The sequence below is a fragment of the Rhopalosiphum maidis genome, chromosome 2, assembly GCF_003676215.2.
Source record: "Rhopalosiphum maidis isolate BTI-1 chromosome 2, ASM367621v3, whole genome shotgun sequence".
Classification (NCBI taxonomy): domain Eukaryota; kingdom Metazoa; phylum Arthropoda; class Insecta; order Hemiptera; family Aphididae; genus Rhopalosiphum; species Rhopalosiphum maidis.
Window position 1 is genome coordinate 54,679,651 of NC_040878.1, and position 23,712 is coordinate 54,703,362.

Below are 23,712 nucleotides of genomic sequence, written 5' to 3' on the forward strand. Positions count from 1 at the left end.
GGATTTCAATAAGATAAGTATTTATTATATCAAATAATTTTGATAAATCGGTATCAATTGTGTAAACTTGTTTTAATTGCATATATATGTATAATGTATGTATATTGAAATATAGTGACCATAACAGAAATCATGATATATATTAGCTCAAATAACTTAATGTATTGACGAGATAAGGGTAAATGCCAAATGGAATTTAGTATAATAAATTCGGTTTAGATTTATTTTTTAGTTTCTTATATAAAGCAATTGATCAAGTATAAGACTAAGACCAAATATAATTTTTTAATTAAATTAAATCTCAACGTTTTACTTTCTTCCAAATGTTATCACCACGACTCTCAAAAACGAATATAGTTACAATGATGATCTTATATTGTCAATATTAACCAATTAATAATTAATATTTTAAATTTATTTTGCATAAGGTTTTTCAGTCAAAACAAATTTATTATTTGTTTATTTATTTATTATATAATCTTGTATTATTATATACTATAATTTTATTTAGCACTTACAAACCATTAAGGTTTTTTGCTGTTTCCACTAGTTCACTCCATGTTTCCAAGGCTTTTGTGAAAGGTTTAAAACATAAGATTTTTGATGATAGTAGGTTGTTAGTCTGTTGCTCAACCTCTATCTAAGAGGACTTGTCCCATCCAGCCAATTAAGGATAGAAAGGAAACTATTGCAGTACTATATTAGTACTGAGGCACGTCACTTTCCCAATATCAATGACTAGGGCCTGTGTGATTATCACACATATAACAGTTAAAGTTCCCCTGCTAAGATGTACTATATAAATAATATTAAAAAAATAATCATTTCAAATTTCAGAAAAAAACAAAAAAGAGACAGTCTAATAAATAAGAAATCCTTAATCCACAAAAATTATTCTCACTTAATTCATAATTTTGTCCTGAAAATATCAACAAAATCAATTTGTTATAAAAAAATCTCCATCAAAATATTCAAAATGTATTATTAAAGCAGATATTATTGTAAAATCAGTATATTCATTGCTATGCTAAAAACTAAAAATCAGATACACGTTTATTTAGTATGATTTTTTTTTATTAGAAACTTAATAACAATATCATACTAAATACATAAATTTGCTTTGGAGTTTTAGGTATTAAGGAATAAACAACAATAAATCTTGATATAATAATTTAATATTAATACAAAGATTAAATAAATTTCAGATTACATCAATAGTATATTAATACAAAAATGTATTTAGTTGTGAAAAAAAAAACAATGTGTATAATTTAAAAAAAACATAAGCTAATTGAAAGAAATAAAAATTTGTATTAAAAGTCAATCTTATGAACAAACATCTATAGTTTATGAAATAAAAAAACTTTCATTAAAAAAAAATGTCTATGTGTGTTAATATGCAAGTAAAAGACCAAACATAATAATAAACAACATATTCCATAACCAATAATACATTTATCAGTTGTTCAATAAAGTTCCACATACACAATATTGTAATTACTTTAGTAATAAAAAAAATATATGTTTCTTTAATAACTATAAATTATCATTAATTCATAATACAATTTAAGTTGTCATATAACTGGACAAATTTCTAAAATATTCATAGTTTTTTCATCAGTTTATTTTTTAATATAGTTAATAATTAAAAAATATTTAAATTAGCTTAAATTAGTATAATAATATATACATATCAAAATATATCACTACAATTTTTATATACAACTTGTATTTACTGTGTATCTTAAATTATTAATCATAATAAATTTAAATAATTCAATTATTATAATAGTGGAAGTCAAATTATATTATTTTTAATTTATTTTAACAATAAAAAAAAAGTTGTAATATTTTTTTATTTTATATACAAAAATAAAAGAATTTTAAAGAAAAATTAACTCACTATTAATGGGTCACAGATAAAAAAAAATAAAATAATAATTAGGTATTTTTAAGAATTAATTATTAAATTATTTAGCACAGAAATAGCCCAAATAATAACCTCTTGATGTAAGAAACATTAAGCCAGGATATTCATACTTAACTTGCTAATATCAAACGTTTAAAATCATTCATATTATACCTAAGAAAATATACCATAATATTAATACTTAACTTACAAATATCAAACATTTAAATCAGAGGCGTAACTATAAATTGGAGTCCTCAAGGCAGTATCATGTGTTAGCTCCACTACCAAAATTCTTTAATTTAAAAAATAAAACTAATTTTTATTATTAGTTTATATAATTTATGCAATTTCACATTGTATGTACTATGTCTCACAGTACTGACATACACTCATATTGATAAAATAAAGTTTAATGTAGCTGATTCATTTTTCGTTATCTACATTTATTTCAATTAATAATATATAAGCCAGCCCCGCACATCCTCTTCTTTTATGTAATATAATATGTTTAGCACAATTTTAGTTTTTATTACGGTATGACATGAATTTTAGAACACAATTTAAATGTTTGTGTATACAAAGTGTATTTACAAAGGTGTAAAGCTCTTTCAAGTCCAGGACCCCTGAGGCATTTTACCTTGCCATCCTGTAGCTACGCCACTGATTTAAATTTAATCCAAATACATACTTTGTGGTATACTAAATGGCCCAACACGAGTGTGAATATCAACAGCTCTTACTGTAAAATGATATTTTTCACCATTTGCAAACTATAAAAAAATAAACATAAAATACAAAATCATTCTAAAAAAAAAAAAAATGTTTTTATGTTTTTATTGTTTACTTGAGTAAGTGAGCAAGCCATAGGAAGCGGAAGAGCATTGACTTCACCAACTCTCTTCCACAAATCTACATGAGGTGTTTGATTAGGGACTTCTTGATATGCAAATATCTGATAATTTGCTATTTGTGCAATTGTTTTATTTAAAGACATATTCCATGAAACCACTAATGCTGTGAAATAGAAATATAAAATGTAAGAAACTTATTGATATTGTTATAAATATCTAATAACTACCTTGAGGAATTTGTGATTCTACTGTTTTGGAAACGCTCACTTTAGGTGCGGGAGGTAATTTTTTCCATGAAGTAAGACTTCTTTGATTTGGAATTGGGGGTAATGGAGCAGGATGCTATAAATTTAAACAAATATTATGTCTTCATAAATATTAATAATATATATATATATATATATATATATATATATATATATACATAGATTATTTTAATTGATTTTATAATATGAATAAAAGTAATAATAGAAATGCTTTACTTCTAATATTGGTATTGCAGGCGGCGGTGGTCTGGATCCTGTTAAAGGATGTTCAGTCGAAGTAAGAGGAGGTATTGCATGAATTGATATTGGTAATCGACATGCAGTAAAAGATGTTCCAGGAGATGTCTGAGGCAATGATCCAGATATATGAGATACTGGTAATTGACATGTTGTATAAGCTGTTGTTAATGGTTTTAAAGATGCAGAAAGTTGAGACATTGATATTTGGCGTGGTGTATAAGGTGCTGTAGACATTGGTTGTAAGGTTCCAGATATTTGAGACGCTGGAACACGTTGTGTAGTGTATGTAACAGTACAAGGTTGAACTAGTACAGGATCAACACGTGAAACTAAAAAAATATTATTAATTATTTAATATTCTAATATAGCACACAATGTATTAATATAGTTGTCTTGATAACTTAAAAACATTCAGTATTCAACCCTATTTATTTAAAGTAATAACTATAATAATAATAATATAATTATAATAATACTAATGAACCTAACTGATTTAGTATACATTAGTGTTTTATTAACAGAATTGAAATACTGAAAAATAATGTAAGAATTACAGAATGTACTCATATAGCATATCACTCAAAGGATTTCTTAAATTTGTAGAACTAAGAATAACTATAAGAATTTATATCTCGTTAACTACAGAATGCGGCATAAATCGGTTCCCGCTGTTAATAATAATAATAAAAATAATCAGTTTTTCGATAACAAGACAGCGAGAATCGACTTATTTTGGGTATTACAAATGGATTAAACAAAATCAAGACAAAGTTCTAAGAAGGAAAAAATAATTAACAGATGGTTTGAATACAATTGATAATACTTTTATAAATGGTATTTAAAGACTAATTCTGCAAAACCTTATTGAAGGTATGTGAATTTTCATCTGAAAAAAAAGGCGAGTAGGCTTTTTTTTTTGTTACATAATATTTTTTTATTCAATCTGTTACTACACAAGGAACAATAAGAAGAATTAATGAAAATAAATAAATAACAAATTAAACTGATGGTAAAGGCCCCTCCCAGTGGAGGTACATGATACAAATTTTAATAGGCTAACAGGTCACAACACCACTTTCATTTAGGTCTTTAATGTAGGCTAAGTTAAAGAGTACATAACTCCATATCAAAATATCTAGGAATAACATTTGATAATGTGTTTATATTTATGAACATATGGATAAGGTACAAGATCACAATAAATCTAATGCAGAAGCTATTCAGAAAAAAGACTAATGCTATAACATTAAGGTTATCTTTGTTTAAGCTAATAAGACTATAAAATCTACTCCATTTCAATGGCTACCTTTGTTAACCAACTTACCAAACATACAAATGAAAAAAAAACAGATTACAGAATAGCAATATACAGGAAAAACTTTAGTATTATAGAAAATATTAAAGGATATACAGGCTAATAATAAAATTGAAATCAAGGATGCATTAATGCTAGAGTACTGATGAGAATACTATTATAGAACGTAATTTTAGACTACATGTGGCCCTTTAATAAATTTAGTGCGGCCCACTGCTACTATCCAAAATTGAATTTTGAATACCGATAGCAAGTACAAGAGTTTAGGTGCAACACCATATACCAACAATAGAAACAAACTACCTACAAACATCAGTTAAGGACAATAAAATCAGTTAAAGACATCTTTTAAGAAAAACCAGGTCTCAAGAAAATCGTGATAATTTTTGTAAAATCATATTTTTATATTAATAGTATATTATAAATAAATGTTCATGTACTTATTACTAACAAAAGCTGTATGGCATTTATAATTTAAATAAATAAATAATACTTTCTTCAAAGTTTAAGATATAACAAGGAAAAATATACAAGAATGAACAATTAAATGATTCAATGAAGTAACTATAAATAACTAATATAATACTGCAATCAAATCAACATTATTTATTTATTAAGCTCACAGTTTCACCTTTTTAGTGAATACAATAAAATATAATAAATAATTAGTCAATACCTATCATATAAAAAAGGTTAATAATTAAGTTAACATATAAAAACTTACCATCAATTATATATGGTTTAAGATTCATCGATTTTGGATCACTTGTATTTATGGTATCTTTATTTGAAACAGTTGTTCGTTTAGGAGAGCCCTGCGATGAATATGAATTCTTATTATCAAATAATAAAAAAAATATACATAAACATATAAATATTTGATTGACTTACTGAAGCTGTTCTCATTATAAAACTTGAAGAGGATGTTGGATGGGTAGGTAGCTCTACATATGTAATAGTTTTGGGCAAATTGTTGTTCTGCAACAATAACCAATCAAATGTTTAAATCTTCATACATATAATCATATATTAAACATGTTAACGAATAGTACAATTTATAAGTTATGACATTACATTATTATAATGTTTAATAAAGATTTAATAATTTAAAAAGTTTAAAAAAATGATACAAATTAGTTTATAAAAAAAAATTTAAGGAAATGTTTATTTTTAGTCACTGGAGAAAGTTAAATCTAAATTATAAAAACTCATTGAAAAATAACTAAAAAATAGTCAACATTATTTATGACAAAATCATATTATTTTAAATTTAAATTTAAAATCATACATAAATTAATAATAAATTAGTTACCAGTTGTGCAGGTAAAATCCCTGGACTCTGGTGATGGAGAACTGATATTGGTTCTTCCAAATTGATTAAATTTGATACTTCAATTCCATCATCGTTTCCTGTTAGATCTATTGTAGCAGTATCAATGTTGACAGAATCCAAAGACTTTGCAGCAGGAACAGTTTTTGGAGGAGATACAACTGGTGAATTTGATTTAGTAGTTAAGGGAGACTTTTGCTATTAAAAAAAAATAATAAAATAGGATATATTGTTAAATTAAAAAATATATCTATATATGAGCTCAATTGGTAGAATTTCTAGCAGTCTTTTTTTTTTGTAATTTATTTTTTTGAGAAACTATAAAATATATGAAAAAAATAACTAAATTACAATTAAATTAGTTTTATGAAGTTTTGAAAGTGCTTTATGGAGAATACAAAATTATATTTATATTTTTCTTTCAAAATAGCCTTCAAAGAAATAAATATTAAAAAAAACTCAATATTTTGTTATTCAAAAGAAAATTGTTATCAAAAATCAATAAGTTTTATGTTAAAAGTACTTCTGACAACAAATTACATTTATTAATATTTACTTAATTACCTTTTTTGGAGTTGAATTTTGACTTTTTGAGGTTGATGCTTTAGCAGAATCTACTTTATTCAATGAAATAACATCATCTTCATCATCACTAATAATACTTACTGAACCATTAACAGGCTTTGACAAAGGAATCGATAGTTTTGGTAACTTCATGCTACCTTCCTACAAACATAAATTCAACATTTTTCATTAATTATAACATTTAAACATATATTTTTATAACATCAACAATTAATTTACCTTTTTTGGACATAATACTGCTTGCAAACCAACAGTTCTTGTAATTACATGTGGCTTAGCATATTCATTGGTTTTTAAATCTAGCTTATGAATATTTACTATAGTCTTGATTTCTTTAAATTGCCTATTTAGCGAATAATATTTTGTCCGCCAATGTTTTTCTCTTTCCTTCAACAACTGGAGTTCGTAACGATCTTTACCCCAATACAGTCTTTCTGTCATAATTTCAATAATTTTTTGTGTACACAAGCTGTCAAATTGCTAAACAATAATAATAATACAAAATATGTATTAATAATTAATATAATATATAACTAAAATTAAAAAGTATGAAAATCGTCTTACATCATAAGTCACTTGTTTTTTACTAAACAATTTTAATAACTGTGGAAAACTTTCTTTGGATATCTGATGTACTCCAGTTATAATTTCATTGAGATTTTCAGGTAGATCAGGTATATCAGATGATGAAATATCAGAACTGGTATCAGAATCAATAACTTCATAATCATGATTGTTACAATTAATATGAACATCAACTTCAGTATTAGCTATAGTATTATTATCACATGGATGACTTTCTACAGTTTTAGTATCTTCCGTATTTTTTATTAAACTTTGTGCACTATTTTCTAATACTGGCAAAAGTTTTATACCATTTTTTTTACTGTTTACAATGTTTTCAATTCCAGATATCTTATTATTTGAATAATTTAAATTACATTCTGTTACAGTTGAATCTTTAACTATATTTTCTGTTACCGAAAAATCATTAATAACAGTTTCATTCTCATGTTCATTATTTTCAATGACAACTAATTTTTCAGATGAGGATGGTCTATTTAAATCAGAAATACCTTTGCTGGTAATTATATCATTCTCAACTAATTTATTATTACAATTTTTTTCAGTTGCTTCACTATTTCCAATAAACTCACAATTATTATTAATACTGCTTGTATCAGTTGTTTTGTTCTCAATATCCTTACTGATATCTACACTTAAATTATTTTTATCGGGAGAATCCTCCTTACAATCTTTATCATCAATACCACTGTTATCATGATTGAGCATTTTAAAGGATACATTTGTTTCATTAGAAACATTAGATTTGACTATGGTATTTTTTAGATTCCCAGCAATTTGATCAACTCTTTCTATCAAGGTTTCAATATGATCTATTCCATTATCGTTTTTGCTAGTAACTTTAAGTTCATTTTCATCTTCATTTTCACTATCCTCGAGTCTGATTTTTTTTTTTTTATCACTCTCTACTTTATCTGGTAAAGATCGCTTTAAACCATTTGTTAACTCATTTTGTGGTGGAATAGATGTTGATTCATTAGGAACATATTCAGGAAAATCATCTGGAAAATACAAAAAAAAAAATTATTTAATACAAAAATTATCAAATTGTAAAAATTATTTATGTATCACTATATTAATTTATTGATTGATCATTCATAACAATACAATCTTTAGTTTGATATGTGACCTATAGGCTAGGCGTTTAACTAGCTAGTGAAATTTAATATTATAATAGAATATATAAATATCTAACAATTAATATTTTTTATTACCGTTAACAAAATCAGAGTTGTGGTCAAACGAATGTGTGGTGACTCTACAAGTCACCTTAGTTAGATACCTACAGTTACCATTAGGTAATAAAATCTTGATATATACATTAACTTAAAAATACTTTTGATTATATTAATAAAAATAAATAAATAAATAATTAAAAAACCGAAAAGACTTGAAGATTGTAGCATTCTAGAAGTTTCTTTAGAATCATTTAAACCTTTAAAACCTTAATTTTTCAATCAATTACAAGTCATTAGAATAGATAATAGTTTATATAGTATATTAATATAGATTGCCGATTGTATTTCGTTTAGTATTATTATTTAGAATTCCAAGATATTTTATAAAATACCAATATTATATTTGAAGTTTTCCTAAGTTAAAATATTAACATATTAGGTACTGAGTAACTATAGTAAAATTGATGAATTGCAGAATTGAAAAAAATGGAACGCTTGATTTAATCTAATAACAACATTGTATTAAAAGCTTTAGAAGAATTTTATGGTAGTACCGGTTTTTCTGAATACAGAGCTAAAGGTTTTGGACTCTTAAGTAAAATGAAAACTATACTTTTGTTTTCGCTCTATTTATAATGAAGCCTACTAACAAATGATTCTGAAAATAAGTTCAGTTATCAAATCTTCAGTTAATCCAATTACTATCAACTGTTGAGTTAGTTAAAATATTTAAATCTGCAATCATCAAGACAACAGTCCTGAGAAGTATGTAAAAAAATATAAGAAGAGTACAGACAAACAATTGAAATTTATAATAAACATGAAATTACCATTCTAAAAATAAAAAATAAACATTTTTTAGTGAATATTGATTCAAATAAAACCACCCAATATTTTACTGAAACTATTTATAATAAATGAAATTTATGCATTTTTCTTATCATGAGATAATTTAATTGGAGAAATTGACTAAAGATTTTTAATAAAAACATTATAGTTGCTGTAGTAAATCTAATAAAGCTAGAATTAAATATTATAATTAGGTATACAATGTTAGCAGATTATTTCAAAATAAATATAACTAAGATACCAATAGAAGTAAAATTATTAAAAAAAAGCTAAAAATATTCCAACCGGAACTTGTTCACATACTGTCTATAAAAAATTTGATTAGTTGACCGCTTCAAACTAACAAAATATATTTAAAAGTTTCAATTATATATTATCAATGTTATCAATAATATCAAATATAATATAATATTATCAATGTTTATTCTGATATTAGTGACGAGCTATGGATGTAAACACATTTTATCTAAAATTATAATGATCAAATCTAAATAAGTCCAATATATACCAAAATCGCTTGGAATCATTGTGATTTTTATTTGTGGAACATGAACTCTGTTAATCTCTGTGGATAAAATAATGTAATTGAAAAATGTAAATTTTTAATTCATAAACAAAGAAGATTACTTTAATAATACGTACTTATTAAACATAGTTGTTAATTATTATTCTATCACTTACCAGTTTTATATTGTAACAAACATTCTTAATTGATGTTCAAACTTATATTTATATAAACATTTATGATTCATAGATAATTAGCATTTTATAAAAAATATATTCAATCATTATTCATTATTACTCTTATTCATAATTGATAATAGTTATGATTAGGGCTCGGAAGTTGATGACCTTAAAAATATTTAAAAATGCAATTATGACATAAAAATGAAAACAATGTCCTTAAAAATTAAATAAAAAAATTACAAATATAGAAGACGTTTCAAGTAAGTTATCGGCATAATGATCGACAAGAAACAATAAGAAGTGAACTAATGTGAAATCAGTAAAAATGACCAAAAATGTCAAAAAAATGACTTAAAAAGTTATAAACACCAAAAATGCAAAATAAAATTTAGTTGTTCAGATTTACATACTAATGAAACACATTTGTGGCCAGGAGAGCATCGTCTAAAAAGTTCCAAAAAAAAATGCAAAATGCATCAACTTCCGAGCTCTAGTTATGATGTAAAAAAAAAAAATTAAAAAAAACTATACCGAGTTGATTATTATTTTAACAACTTTGTTTAAATATTGAAAGTTAAAATAAAAGCTCAAAAATGAAAATAGCGTAAAACTTAAATTCAAGCGCGGGTCTAGAAATTAAATAAGAAGGTGGTTAAATAAAAAAATTTTCTTAAAGCACATAAAAGACATTAGGTTTAAGTTTTAAAATATTTTAAGTAGGTACCTAAGACTTAAGGGAGGGACTTCAGCGTTCGTAGCCTCCCCCTTGTATCCACGCCTACTTGTATTTAATAATTAATTAACAATTTACTTGTCAGATATAAGTATCTAACATTATATTCAAACATAATTAAATAATAAACATTTAACTTTGAAACAGTTAAAATATATAAAAACAAAATAAAAATTAATAATTTTTATTTATTAAATGTGTTTATTATGACAATTAAAAGACTTTTTTAACTACATAGGGCCCATTTCAGGTAAAGACACTCTTTGATGAATTCCTAGATTTGCCTATGTGGTCATCAGAATTTAATAAGTTTTATCCTGTTTATTTTTTACAAGACCTATGTTTAGTTAAAAATGAATTGATCAGTTTTTTCCTTTTTCATAATACCTATATTCATTTTGAATATTAAAATGATAGTGAAAATTTAATGGTTTAATAATGTAATAGATTTATATTTAAAGCTGATATCTATATTGATTGAAAATACTTATTGTCAGTGTATATATTGAATGTTAATTTATAAATTTTATTAATTCCTACTCACACCACAATCGTAAATACTACATAGTATGAAACTTTATTGTTGGTTAAATAAATATGTTTTTGAAAGCAACATTCTAATATTATAGATAAATCTGACATGCATAACATAATTGGCTATTTTAAGTTCATGCTTAATATTTAGTTGTATTACTTTGAAACAGATCATACAAATTATGGAAATATAAAAATATTATGATAACTTATTATTACTATGGGAGTTATTATATTAAATGTTAACAGTAATATTTACTTAAAGTACCTACCTAATCATCAATACTATATGAAATAGTGATAAATAATAGATTATAAAATTAACAAATATTGATCCAATACATAATATGTAATCGAATTTTTAATCGTTCAATGTTTAAAAAAATCAAATACTCAATTTATATTTCTTACATTCTATTATATATTCAACAAGCAAATTTTGAATTGATATATATACTTATATTTAAACATTGCCTAAAAATGTATTAACATATTTAAGATGCAAGAAAATTAAATAAGTATTTATTTAATAATAATAATATATGCTATATAGGTACATAAAAAAATTGTGAGATATTATTAATTAATAATTTAAAAATACTTGTCTATCTAATCTAAGACACATTTGTTTTAATATTCATTTAATAATAATGAGATGTTAAACAATCAATACAAGTCAAAAATTATTCAGTGTTCTTGTAAACATGATTTAACTATATTCAATTTATTGTAATCCATAAGAAACTAACAATATAAAAACACTAGCAAAGTGTTGTTTCAAGCAAACGTTTCAAAATGATACGGTGCCGTACTGTGACCGTATACATCTCTCTTCCTGACAAACCCACACTATATAACTACCATCCATCTGATTTTCTGTCTAGCAGATGCCCAAGTCAGATCACAAGCAATTAAACAATAACAAGCAATCAGTATAGACTTACTATTAGACAAGTCAGGTTTCGACTGTTTCAGCGAGTCCTCCTCAACAGTAGAAACCTGCTGTTCTGTCATTTCATCAATTGTCTCACCGGGCATCTTAAGCAAAACAGCAAGTGCATCAAATGTAAAGATCCACTAGTAGCGACCGATGGTTCGATGACAGAAACGAATTAGATTCAGACAGTACTGGCACATTCGACGCGGATATCGCAGCGGTCGAAAATTTCGCAGATGAGACGCCGTCGCGATCAGTTTATGCTGTTGTTACACGATACCTACGCGGCTACACGACAGAGTAACCACCAGCAAAAGTAGACGCGTACCGTTGTTTGAATTCTGTCTAATATATTTAACTTTCCCGTATTCCACTGGACTCGGACGACGATGGCTGACGGGAATTTCTTTCAAAACTTAATGCATTGGATCGTAGGCACCTAGTGGGCTAATGATCGTATTATTTGTATTTCCGTACCAAAACTATAAACGCCAGACGTCGGACAGCCGAACTGTACACTGCTTTTACGGTAAATAACGTGTTTACAAGACAGTGATTGACGAACCGGCCAATGAAAAACACACGATCACAGTGCGCTTATCAGCGAGCTAGTATGTTTTGTGCGGCGTTGCCGTACTTGTAGCTTCGTGACCCGTCGGAGGTCGTCGCTGGGCGGCAGATGTCGTTTGCTTAACGCATATAACATTCTACGATCATTACGTCACACCCGACTGTTCGATGCGTGAACATGTTGGCAAACGCGCACAGCCCGGACATGTCGACAACCAACCAATCCGAAAAGCGAACGGCTTGTTCTGTGCTTGAACGTATAACGTGCCGGCGGCATTGTGATGTGCGACGACAGAAAAATGTAAAATGCTGAACACTGGGTTAGCTATGCATGCTGCCGCGATTGAACACAAATGGTTTTCGTTAAAATGCGTATGCCTCGAAAGGTCAAACGTATAGCCGTGATAAATGCTTAGGCCTCGCTCCTTCATTGGATGATAGTATGATAGTTGCACTATTGATTTTTCCATCGAAAGTTGTAGATCAATGATTTTCACTTTACAGATAACCATGATTATTTGGGCTTTTAAAGTTGGCAAAGATCAACTCGATTTGTTTTTTAACAGAATTTTCACATCAATAATAACATTTTCCAACTTTAAATTAACCAAATTTTTTTTTCTCGATAAATTTGTATCATCAACTTGATTACATTTATAATTGTATACTTTCGTCATTAATGATTAAACTCGGTATAGCCGATTTAAAATTTAAATTCATTACAAAAATTCAAATAAATACATTTTTAAAAATACTTGAAATGTAACTTAGCTTTTAAAAGTAATGAATAACGATTTATTAACAAACTATAATATGGGAAAAGAACTAAATAATAATAATCTAAAAACTCGTTCGCCCAAATCGGTGTGAAAAAAAGTACCGGGATGGGCTGGATGTTTACAATGTTCAAGCTATATCATAGCTGTAACCAGCTATGACCAACTAAATTTCAGAACACATACATTTAATTTCACGTTAACAATGAGTTTAAAGCCTAAAATTCAAAATTAATTCCATCATTTATTTAATGGGCATCTTAAACATTTGTACTAAGTACTAACTATAACTGAATTTAGATGTAAAGAAAAACAAGTATAGATAGATAATTAGATTGATATATTTATAAGGTTTATAACTATATAAATATTATATTACAATCTTTCTTATGATGGATATTTTATTATTCGAATACCTGATTGCAACCTACGAATAAAAAAGGAATGCGCTACAACAGATCAACCGACATAATATAATATATTTTATTATAATACGTCATTTATTCAGACGAAAAGAATTATGTATTATTATACTATTTGTACTTAGCTTATTAGATCGCTCTATCTATGGCGTCAAATATTGTTTTAAAATATTTTTATTACCCAATGGGCGAGACCCTATTATTGTGATAAGCATAGAAAACGGTCTAATTTTAAGTACACAAGTCAAAAATGTCTTCTATAATATCAAGACTATTTAGATAGATACATACAATAATTCAGTTATACCTTAATTGAAGAAAAAAGTTAAATCTTAGATATTATGTGATATCAATGTATTGTTCTGTACTTAGATACCATAGTATTTTTAACTTACATTGAAGTATAAGTTGTGACTTGTAATTATGTCTATGAAATAAATACGCTGATTAAAGTTTAAGTTGAAATTTCAAATATGTAGTAAATAGTATTAAAGAATAATTTTAATGATTTTTAAGTTAAAGTCGATTATAAAAATTGTGCGCATAGGTTCCTTGATCCATAATGATTTACATACGAGTAGTATATAACATTTATATACTTATATGTGTATACCAATTACCAACTCAATTAATAAACATGTATAAGAATACAATTATTGGTACTTTATTATCCTGTTTTCGCAACTACTGAATACCAATGAATTACAGTAGAGTTGAGATATATGGTACCTGAGATGGCAATTAACAATTATTTTTGTTAATCAGCTAAGCTGTTATGTTTAATTAGTAGACACTTCTTTATAACAATATCACATATTTTTTTTTTATATCATCGAAAATCCATGACTAGTGCAATACACCAATATACCATGCTATGTGGACTTTTCGATACTATTTGATCAGAATTGTTTGTTTTATTTGACAAAATTTAACATTAATTTAAAAGTAGCCACTTAAAATTTAAATAATGTTTAAGTATAATATAATATTTTTTCGCCTCCGAGGCCTGAAAAGTTTTAGATGAAGCCCTTATTAAATTTGATTAAAATTAATCGATAAAAAAATTAAAAGAAGATAATAGTTTATATTAGTGTACTGTACCTAAGTCTAAAATAAAGTATATAACCACATAATTAGAGATCGAATTTTTATGATTTTTCATATCTGTTTCTAGCGTATGTAGTTAAATGGGAATAAGAGTAACGATTCATGAAACACAGAATTCATAAAAACAATTTAGTCATAGGCGTGCGCACGGGGGGTGGGTTCCGGGTGTGAAAAATGATATTTTTTCTAAAATATTTTAGAAAAAATTTTAGATAGAGAATAAAAAACAATATTTTTATGTTTTTTAAATATCTTACCAAAGAAAGCAATCAATAAATATATTACATATTATATGTATGTATTATTTATGCACAAATTAATTTTTATTGTAATAAAATAAAATAAATTTAAACTGAATAATTAAAATTTTTTTTTCTTCGGAATATTAAAAGAATATTATTTTAATGATATAAAACATCATATTTAGAGGACTTTAAGAGAATATAAATTCGGCCTCTACACAAAATTATAAATTATTAACATTTATTCTATGATAGCTATTCAATATTTATTGTATTATGTACTAAATACATTTTATTAATTAGTTTAATAATATGATAATACACAAAATACATTATATTATTATGTTTACTATGCGATAAGGAAAAAAAAGTCAATAGTCCATTTATTCATTATGCTATCATTCTATTCTATTAGGATTGTAAAATACATTAATCTTTTTTATGTTTAACTTATACAGTAGGTATAACATATAAACATATAAAATGTGTGTATGCATATGTGTCAGAGGCCAGTCTGCTCTATAAGGCCATAAATCAGATAATAATAATATCTCAATATCTGTGGGCTATTCCATTCATTATGAAAATATTATTATATTATATGAAATTTAAAAATTTTAAATATTAATGTTTAATATTTGAATATACTAAATTTTAAATTATAATAATATTATATTAATTGCTTATCATAAAAATCATGTATATGGTTTGAACTCTTATTAATCACTAGTCAACGTTTTAAATAATGTAAGTATTGTGGTTGCAACTGGCAAGTTTAATGATTAATATTAATACAACATATTGAGTGACATGCAAATAACCTATGATTGTCTTATTCTCGTACCCTCTGTCTTAAATCAATTGGATTAACACTGTTAGCTTTAATGAATATAGTAACGTACGCTTGTCTTTTGTAGCTATAAGTTTGTAAAGCATTTAAGCAGAATGACTTTAGATATTTATTAAATACCTCAACACAATTCAGTTTAAGTTAACTTCTTCAGCAGTTGACTTGAAGTACCTACTAGCTACTATATACATCCTAGCACTGTTACCTGTTTAGTTTAAAAGGTAAGTAAGAAGTCAAAACGATTATATTAAAATGCAACACAATTGTTGGTTAAAAACATTTATTACTGATTCAAAACCAACATTAAGTAAAAGCTTGGACATGTAACAGCCATCTAATATATAAGAAACTATTAAATGAATATATTTCCCATTTAATCTCAAATTTAGATTGTATCATTAATACAATAACTAAATATTAAAATATAGCAATAATAATTAATAATTAATATAATGGCATTTGAACTATAAAGCGATAACTGATAACACAGAACTATAAATGCCATAACCTATAATAATTAAGTATCTCATTAAAAAATATGTAGCAAAAAAAAAATAATTATATATACCACAATATACAGAATTACAGTAACATACTACATTATTACAGAATATATTACTCACTCATAAAGTAGACGTCAGGCTCAATTACTAGTACTTGCTTTCGTGGCCTTCCCTAAAAATAGTAAATAAAAACAGCATAGTTAAATAATCAAATATAATATTAAATGACTATATAACACATCATTTTTGTCCAAAGCAAAATCATACTTCATAGTAGTAATTACACTGCAATTTTCTAAGATTTAAATTTGTATTGAAAATTCAGAACAATTATATTGGTTTTTTCGTTAAATCTAATATTAAATAAAAATTAAATTGTAACAAAACACATTTTTTTTTGACAAATAACGAATTGTTTAAATTACTGGAGTTCAGTAAAAGTTTGAAGCTGAATAGATTTATAACTTAGATTTATAAGCGAATAGTTATTGGTACATATGTATTTATTTTTATAAATTAAAAGTATGATTGATAAAAACTAAAAACTAATTCCAATTTTTTCAAATACCATCTACACTTAACCATATTTAACAAATTATAACATTAAAATAAATTTTCACTTATTATTATAAGTTAAAAGTTGCATATAATTCTTTAAACCTATCAATTTAATACCAGTTATTTTTAGGTACTTGTCACCAAGTCTCACCAGTCACCAGACCTTATTGTGTTATGGTTTGTTGGGACGTGGAATAATCCAGACCCACCAAAATTGCATATTGTAACAAAATTCTTAAGCGTTTTTTTTTTGTGTGTGTGTAGAATGAGAAGAATAGATGAAATGCTGTGGATGAAAATTATCATACATTTAAAAAATCTTAGTGAAAAGAATAAATAACAAGAATATTGTTAGTTTTTTATATATTTTTTTTATTGTTGTTTGATGAAATATTAACGAACCTATACTTAAATTATTATCTATTAGAATAAATTTAAGTTGTAAATTAAAAACATATTTATTGAACATAAATAATAAATTGCATAGTTATTAAATGTTAAAACCTATTTGAAGAATACAATTTAAAACTGACTTAATTAAGATAGTATTATGGGAGTACACAAAACATCAATGTGAGAAAAGTTGGTGCAAAAGAAAATTATTAAATTAAGTTTTTTGTTACAGGAAGTTGTACAATTAAATAACAAATGAAGGATGTGAAATTGTTACAAGATTCACTACCATAGCTGGAGAAAATAAGTAAATAATTATTTATTGAAATGTTTTATTTTATTAGATTTATATGGCTAAGTTATTCAATACTTTGTAATAATGTCTCAGCAAAGGTAAAATAAAATAAATTCAATCATCAGTCGTTTAATCTAGAATACAAATTCCAAACAAATAAGAACTATAGTCACTAATATAGCGATTTTCATTTTAATGATATAACAAAATAAGTTTTAACTACTGTTCTTGGTCCTTTTGGCTTGTTATAACAAAGATACAGTAGCTAAAGTTAAGAACATATAATGTTTAACGACTAGGGACCAACTCTTTATTATTTAAAGTTATTCAACTATGTGTAAGTGTTAATGTACTATTGGTATTTTATTATTTAACAAGGTACTAGCTATTAAACTGTATGTTTTTTAAATACTAGTTTTTACAATATTATAAAATATAAATAATTACTTATACTTAACTAAATGTGTATTAATTATTTTATTTTTGATTGATTAAATAAATTACTTTACTGGTACTAAAATGTTAATTATTATTTTTAAACTATTTATCTCAAAGTTAACGATTTACAAAAATTAAAAGATGAAACAATTTTAGTAGGTTACTAGTTAATAGTTAGGAACACTTAAACTTTCTAGATAATAAGCTCAACATAACTGTCCACTGATAACCTTGAAAAAAGTTCATTTGACCTATCAAGAATTAAATTACACCTGTGATAAAATCCGGATAAACCCCGATAACACAACCTGATGTTTGGCCGTTACTAACTCGAAAAGCCGGAACCCAAAAATGGACCATAATATATTATAAAGAAAAAAACCAGGTATTAATGGGTTTCATGGTAGATCGTAAATCCAATATTGTATATCAACCGGAAAAAATGATAAAATTTTCAGTCCGGCTGCCGCTACTGACTATTCGACACCTAATTCGGCTGTACGGTGTTCGCAAGTCACTCACCTTTAAATTTCCATCATGGCTTCACGCACAAAAAACTACATTTAACTTGAATCATGTAAACTACCTAGTAATTTGTGTGTTTATATACCTATACATAATATATATTATATAATGTATGAAGTTCGCCCCCCCCCCATAAAAGGGTCTAGGGACGCCACTAATTTGAACGGCAAGACGGCATTTAAAATTTACACAAAATAAGTATTTAAGATTGTACGTGCACATAATATTAAATTCCAATAGTTTTAATGCTATTTTACGTACCCTTTTTTTTCCATTTTCCGGCTTCCCCAACATTTTCAAATAATGATCTGAAAAATATTCGTACCCACGAGACGTGCCTATCCGGCGTAACTAGTTTAATTTGTTAAACTATTTGACGAGTTTTAACAGACCGCTTTAGATTGCATTTACAATTTGCTCGATGTCGAATGGCAATAATAATTTAACGGTCACTAAAACGAGCAATTTTAAACTTGTCTTGACGAATTCTGCAACGAGTGATGACACACTTGAACACAGCGTCACAACGTTGTGGAACGCGTTTCTTCTCTACAGTGCAGCACTACAATCTTCGACGGCCGACCGAAAGTGAACGACGATGACGTTTCCCCCCCCCCTGCTCAACCGTTCAACCGTCCAATGGATTGTCCGAACATCGTTTACCGCGGGTCGCATATTTGTGACGTAGGTAGAACACAAAATACACACATACAATACACACCCATTTAGAAAATATTTCAGTAAGAGATCCGGGGGGTAGGCATTGTTAATGGATTCGTTTTTAGGTATATTACCTTTTAGAACGAGAGGGAAGAAGTTAACAATAAGGATAATAATATTAAAAAAAAGATAGCACATGTGACTATCATACATTGAATCTTTATTTATGGCTAGCCATTGCTGGGGTCGTAATGGGATGTGCATTCCATATTAACTATATCATGTATAGGCATGGATAATGGGTACTACAAGTCTACTTGTATTATATTATATACGTATATTACTCTAGATAAGTATTGCAGGTAGTTGTCGCCTGTCGCACAGCTGCCACGGGTATATTGTTTAGGTATGTAACTGCACCAGCACCATGTATATAATATTATAACATATTGAACATTTACAGATAATTCTGAGTTTTTAAATCAATGTATATACGCTAGTGACGTTTTTACGAGGGAAAGAATCACCGGTCACAATGGTACAATTGCTCCTTTAAAAATGATGTTCGTTGTAACTTGTAGATGACAACATCTACAGGTTGTCACGTTATGACGTCAGACGTTAGTTCAAAAATATCTGTTATATCTGTTTAATACATAATTTTAAGACGACGTCTCACCCGCATGTGTCTCGGTTTTACACACGTACGACATGGTAAATTTTCGTTCACTAATTTCAATAGTGTGCTTTTAGTTTTAATATTAGAGTGAATTGACCTATTATCAAACTTTTTGGTAAGAACATTATCTGTGTTCTCTCGTTGGCTTTTTACGATATTTTAATTTTTAAGTGAATTATGAGTATAAAATTATTAAATATTTAAAAAGTGCTCATAATTCACTTAAAAATTAAAATATCGTAAAAAGCCAACGAGAGAACACAGATAATGTTTTTACCAAAAAGTTTGATAATAGGTCAATTCACTCTAATATTAAAACTAAAAGCACACAATTGAAATGCGTGAACGAAAATTTACCATGTCGTACGTCTGTAAGACCGAGACACACATACGGGTAAGACGTCCTCTTAACACGTACATTTCCAACAAAAAAGTTATAAACTAATAACGAATAATACATTTATATTGAAAGCGTTTTGTTTTAGGTAGGTCGGTACTCGGTACCTATATAGTTATATTATTTAGATAATCGCGACTGTAATATTACCTGTTTTTATTATTATTGATTGACTATTCTAATTTTATTGTGTTGGCTCTATTAACATTATACTTACTAAGTAAAATAATACAAAATTTGACTACTGTACATCTAGTAACTTTATTTTATACATTACTTACACGGTTTCCAACACACAATAATTAATTTATTATTTACTATACTCTATAGTTCTGTATTATAATTAATGTATAAGACACCTTTGACTATATTAAGAATTTCAAATGTTCCCCTCCCAAGGTAAAAAATGATATACAATAAAATACAATTATTATAAAAATATAAAATATTGAAGTTGAATAAATTTACTTTTTATAAAATAAACATACAAATCATACAATTAATAAATTATTTTTTTATCATTGTTAAAATTTAAAATTTGAAATTAAATAATAATAACCATCGTATTGCCAATACCTAGTAAAATAAATAAGTAATGTTATAGTAGTAATATAAATATATAATAAAATATATTCTGTAATTTTGGCGTCTTCGTTTACAATAGATTTTCATGCACAAAGATTTATACCATTTAATACAAAAATAACATAAATGTTTCAGTGATTTACCTTATAACGAAGTACACTCAAAATTCAACACCTACTGTAGAGAAGAATAGTTTCATACGTTCTTCCCTTTATATTGTTACAATTACTGTAGGTAGTCTAGGTAGTAGGTACCTAGTATAAATGCTGAAAAATTCGTTATTATTCAAACTCCCATGAATAAACCGGAAATAAGTACATTTTACACTGACAATTGTGCTGAATTCCAAATCTAGGTAGTCGATATTTTACCTTTAAAAAGGTATAGCATTGTTGATATTTTTCTCTTTTCTCAGAGTTAACAATCTAGTTAGCCACCTGTTGCAGATATCGAAATATTGGTACAGTGATGCATGGAATTTATAACGAAATAAATTAAAAACGGCTTATACTGAGAGGTAAATACATTTTAAAGAATCCTTCTTAAAATATTTACTATATACATACTACATTGTACATATAATTTTAAATAAATCTTAATTTCTTACATTTAGTTAATTTTAAACTATTTAATTTAATTTATTTTAATTAATTATTTCAACAGTTTAATTGAAATAATTATTTCATCCTTCACAGAAATAGTTTATTCTATTCTACTATATAAAATTTAAAGTTATCACGTGTATACATTCAATAAATATAGAGAATATAATATTATGCTCACAGACTTACCTCTGACATAGTGACATATAACTCTTGTAAAAATATATTATTGTTATAACTACCATTATGGAAACAGACAGAAACAGTTAACAAATTATCAACGATTCTTGAAGGAATAATCAATCCAGAATCAAACGAAGAATTGAAGAAATATGAATTTATTTGTATGGAACATAAACAATTTATAAAAAATAATACAACGGAAAATATACTGCATGAAGTATTTTGTCATAGTTGGAAAGAGGTATTGGGGATTAAAAATTTAATTTACCCAAATGTTTAATTATTTACTTTTTTATTTTATATTATTTACGTATATTTAACAATATTAATTAAAAATAATTTTTTTTAATAATAATAATTTTTGTTTTTTATGACGTAGCTGAGAATGAATCTAAGTAACCATTAGCGGTGTAATAACATTTTTTTTATATTATAACATTCTTGTTAAGTATTGAGTAAATGTATTTTGTATCTGTAATTAATAATTATAAATTAAAAATAATTATAATATAACTAACTGAAATATGTTGAAAAATTTGACAACGTCGCACCTAATTTCATACGCAATCACACGCGCCTTTGAATAATCAAAATTATGTTTTTTGTTATTCCGGCACTGCACGCAATCGTATTCCATCGATACATCGGTCGATACCGTCGTTATGTAATGTATATAAACACCATAATATCAATTACTCCATTCAGTAGTAAAAATAATAAAGCGTTAATCATACTATAACTTTCTCGAACTTCTATATATGAAATCGATACTTACTATATATATAATTTATTTAGTATTTCACCGCATAGATTAAAATAAATTAAAAAAAAAAATTCCCATAAGTTCGCGATCCACCCCTACATTTAGTATAAATTTAAATTCTAAGTGAATTGATTTTTCAATGAAGCGTATAGATTTTCTGTAAACACATTAAGTCAATAAGTAGTCAATAAAATGCTTCGATTTTAAAAAATGGGAGTGGTTTCTGGTAGAAAATTGAATCTAAATGGTATTTTTTAGGGAGGAAGATCAAAATTAAAAATGTAATTTCTAGGAAAATACTATGATCGTTCCGCAAAACTTATTTTCGACAACATTGATTTTGTTTTTTTATGTCACTCGAAAACGAATATCCGTAGATATTTTATTTCCTTACCTATGTTAGGTTAGGTTACCTTACCTAACCTAACCAAATGCTTATATTATAATTTTCTATTTACGATAAAAGTACTGCTTATGATTTAGTAGTTCACGAAGAAACCATAAAATCTAAAAAAACATACAAAGATAACTTTGTATAGATATTTTAAGTTTAAATTTGTACAAAATCACTCATTTAAATTAAAAATAATAATGTTAATTATTTTGTTATAATTTAAAAACATTCCCATAATTTCACGGAATGCAATGACATTTTTAATTGATTAAAAGATATTATTTATATATCACTTCTATGAATATTTTTTTGCTTTTGCTGTTGTACGGTATCGATAGAAAAATAAAATAAAATTTCATGTTATATAAGTTGACGCAATATAATAGAAATATATATTATTTTAATAATATAATTAATGCTAATTTTCGGAAAATATTATATCAATCTAGATAAGGAAATAATAACTAAAAAACATACCACGAAATATACTTAGTGATATTAGCTGATAAACCATGCCCGCTCAGAATAATTTTTATATAATTATATACATAACTACATAATAATAATATATATATAACCACTATAACGTCTATAACCATTAACCAGCATCAAATTTGCAGTCAGAATATTTGCGGTCGGCTCCTTTTTTGTGCCGTCTGCAGTCAGCTTTTTTCTATTTACCTGAATATTAAATTAAAGGTATATATATAATAATAATAATATATACTTAATTGATTCTATACACTATACAGTATAGAATATATTTAT

General features: G+C 26.1%; 1 protein-coding gene across 3 annotated transcripts; it reads right to left on the reverse strand.

Moving 5' to 3' along the window:
* Positions 1 to 1,904: 1,904 nt before the first annotated feature.
* On the reverse strand, positions 1,905 to 19,213 carry LOC113551722. Of its 3 annotated transcripts, XM_026954138.1 has the most exons (14): positions 18,943 to 19,213; positions 16,593 to 16,644; positions 9,620 to 9,676; positions 7,064 to 8,085; positions 6,719 to 6,979; positions 6,479 to 6,640; positions 5,897 to 6,112; positions 5,476 to 5,562; positions 5,309 to 5,399; positions 3,246 to 3,598; positions 2,991 to 3,105; positions 2,757 to 2,926; positions 2,601 to 2,682; positions 1,905 to 2,083 (listed from the first exon to the last, which is right to left on the reverse strand). In XM_026954138.1, exons 1-14 carry the CDS (start codon positions 18,973 to 18,975, stop codon positions 2,073 to 2,075), a joined length of 2,712 nt encoding a protein of 903 aa, XP_026809939.1. In that variant the 5' UTR covers positions 18,976 to 19,213; the 3' UTR covers positions 1,905 to 2,072. The 3 variants fall into 3 exon arrangements, with proteins under 3 accessions (XP_026809939.1, XP_026809942.1, XP_026809941.1); XM_026954141.1 differs by lacking the exon at positions 9,620 to 9,676; XM_026954140.1 differs by lacking the exons at positions 9,620 to 9,676; positions 16,593 to 16,644; positions 18,943 to 19,213 and adding an exon at positions 12,010 to 12,574.
* Positions 19,214 to 23,712: the final 4,499 nt, after the last annotated feature.